This window comes from Limulus polyphemus, unplaced genomic scaffold, assembly GCF_000517525.1.
Source record: "Limulus polyphemus unplaced genomic scaffold, Limulus_polyphemus-2.1.2 Scaffold3863, whole genome shotgun sequence".
Classification (NCBI taxonomy): Eukaryota; Metazoa; Arthropoda; class Merostomata; order Xiphosura; family Limulidae; genus Limulus; species Limulus polyphemus.
The window spans coordinates 48,296-51,091 of NW_013669473.1; the positions used below are offsets into that span (position 1 = coordinate 48,296).

Genomic DNA, 2,796 nt, shown 5'->3' on the forward strand with positions numbered 1-2,796 from the left:
TAATAATTGTTAAGGAGAAAAAAGAACACAGCACTCAGTAACTAAGTTATCTCATGTAAACAATGAACAAAACAACAAACTTAACATTCACTTGGAAAAAAAAAAAAAGACAAAGGGTATTCTCAAACAATTAGAAGTAATATCAATATTAATCATTACAAAGTTATTTCTCATTCTCATAAATACTAAAAAAAAAAAAAAAGAGTTAAACAAATCTGTATTAAAACAGCAAACAATATCCTTAACCAGGCATCTTAGAATAATGCCAGCTACCACTTACTTAAGTTTTTCATGAAGGTTGATATTTATGAATAACATGGTTAGAAAATTTGTAAATTAAATAGCAAGCACAATTCATGCCTGCATTGAATATAAAGACTTTTCATGACAAACAGAAAGTTTTCAATGTAAAAACCGAATGCTCATTTTCTCTTCAACATCAGTTCTTTCCAAAGTAGCACAGAATTCTTCAAAGGAAATCATTTGGTCTCCATCTGTGTCTGCCTCCATGATAGTCCGATCAGCAATGCTTGCCAGCTGTAATTGATTTAAAAAGAAAGTTTACTTTTTTAGATTTTTCAAAATTTCATAGATCCAATATGTTCATAGTGATAGTGACAATTAAAATTAATTAAAATAGGGCTCATTCCTTTGGACGTCTGTGTATGTATCCTCTACCATACACTGGACTAGTTAACTCAGTGTATTTAGTCAAATGAAAACTAAACCTATAGATAAAGTGGAACGTAAGCATGATTTCATCAATTAAATGGACATTTCTAGACAATAGTTTAGCTTTCAAAAAATTTAAGTTATCATAGAACCTACACATGAATGTTAAAGCTTCCAATATAATGTAAAAAAAAATTTAAAGCTTACCTATTAATCTTAAAGTATTTCTCAAGTGATTAAAAAAGACTGGATGGGACTTAAACCTGGGGGTTCTGCTTATCAGCAGTGTTCTTACTTCCTAAGCTACAGAGGATTTTTAAACATAGTAGCTTCAATGGTTAAAGCATTGTATATCAAGGAGAGTTGCAGGTTCAAGTCCCACTAGGTCTCACTTTTTACTTCTTCCAAAAAACTTCTAATTATATGGTATGCTTATTTACAAACACCCCCAAAAAAGAAAAATATACTATACTGCAGAAAAGTAATCACAAACAGTGCGGATCACCACATACTGTACATCTGATAAAGGTTACCATTACGTTAGCATTCTTTATTGTAAATAAAATCTTTCATTTTAACAAAATAATTATATTAAATACATCTGGATATAGAGTATATGTAATTAATTTCTTGAAATCTAACCTACGTTTATGAAAAAAGTTCTTTAATTATAAAGGTTTAACATATTTTTGGAAATATTATGTACAAAATATTTTAAACTAAATCCAAAAGAATTATACAGAACTTTGTTAAAAAACAGATGCAGTAAAGATTATGCAGAAAAGTTGTTTGTTTGTTTGTTGGTAAGCTCAAAGCTACACAATGGGCTATTTGTGCTAGCTTTGCCCATCCCAGGTATTGAAACCTGATTTTTAGTGTTATAAGCCCCATGACTTCTCACTGAGCCACAGCGAAGAGGCATGTTAGTTAGAAAAACAGATATTAAAACATATCTTTACTGTTCCATCCCCTAAAATAAATTAAAATAATTTTAAAAAAATCTTAAAGCCAGCCCTTATCATTCATATACTTAAGCTTTTTCTTAAACTCACTTAAATTTACTGCCTCTACAACATCTGAAAGCAACCCATTCCAAAGGCCAACTACCCTGTTAGAGAAATGAAACTGTCTTACCTGAAGATGACTACTACCTTGCCAAGATTTATATTTGTGTCCCCTAATTCTACTATTCTTACTGTTAAATATGAAAAAAGATGATGCATCAACACTGTCAATTCTCTTTACAATCATAAACACCTCAATCACCTCTTCTTTTTTCAAGAAAAAACAATTTGAGAGATTTCAGCCTCTCCTCGTAGCATAACCCCTCCATCCCAGGCACCATTCTAGTAACCCTTCACTGAACCCTTTCCAACAATCCAATGTCTTTTCTAAGGTAAGGAGCCCAAAGATTGAACACAATATTCCAAATGTGGCCTAACCAGTGACCTGTACATCGAAATTATAACCTCTTTAGACTTATATTCAATATTTCTGTAGATACAACCTAAAATCCTATTTGTCCTGCTTGGATGGCTTTAGAGACTGATCAACTATTACACCAAGATCCCTTTCTTTCGTAACACTATTAAGGTTATTCCCATCCAAATTATACTTATAATTCAAATTATGATAACCCCCATGCATTATCTTGCATTTATTATAATTAAAACTCATCTGCCATTTATTTGCCCAACTCACTAAATGATCTAAATCCTTTTGTAAATCAGCAGCATCCTCTTCATAGCTAGAAACATCCAAGACCTTAATATCATCAGCAAATTTAAGTAATTTATTGACTATTCCTTCATCTATGTTGTTGATGTAAATCAAAAGGAGCAAAGGTCCTAAGATTGAGCCCTGAGCCTACTTGTGACATTAATCCAGTTTGACTGAACTCTATTTGTAACAACCCTCTGCTTTCTTCCATCCAGCCACTGTTTTAACTAATTTGCTAACTTATCCCCCACACCTATAGAGATAATTTTTTTACAAGCCTTTTATGTGACACCTTGTCAAATGTTTTCTGAAAATCCAGATACACCAAATCATATAACATACTCTCATCTACATAAACGGTAACCTTTTCAAAGAATGTCAAAAGATTCGTAAGGCAAGATTTTC

The 2,796-nt window shown here is 31.8% G+C and overlaps 1 protein-coding gene across 1 annotated transcript in view; it reads right to left on the reverse strand.

The window, feature by feature from the left end:
- Positions 1 to 283: 283 nt before the first annotated feature.
- LOC106470182 (calcineurin B homologous protein 1-like) overlaps positions 284 to 2,796 on the reverse strand; it is a 55,989-nt gene continuing 53,476 nt past the window's right edge. Inside the window, exon 5 of the mRNA XM_013930712.2 lies at positions 284 to 537. Within this exon, the coding sequence (XP_013786166.1) occupies positions 403 to 537 (135 nt within the window). The 3' untranslated portion in view covers positions 284 to 402. The remainder of the gene's footprint in view (positions 538 to 2,796) is intronic.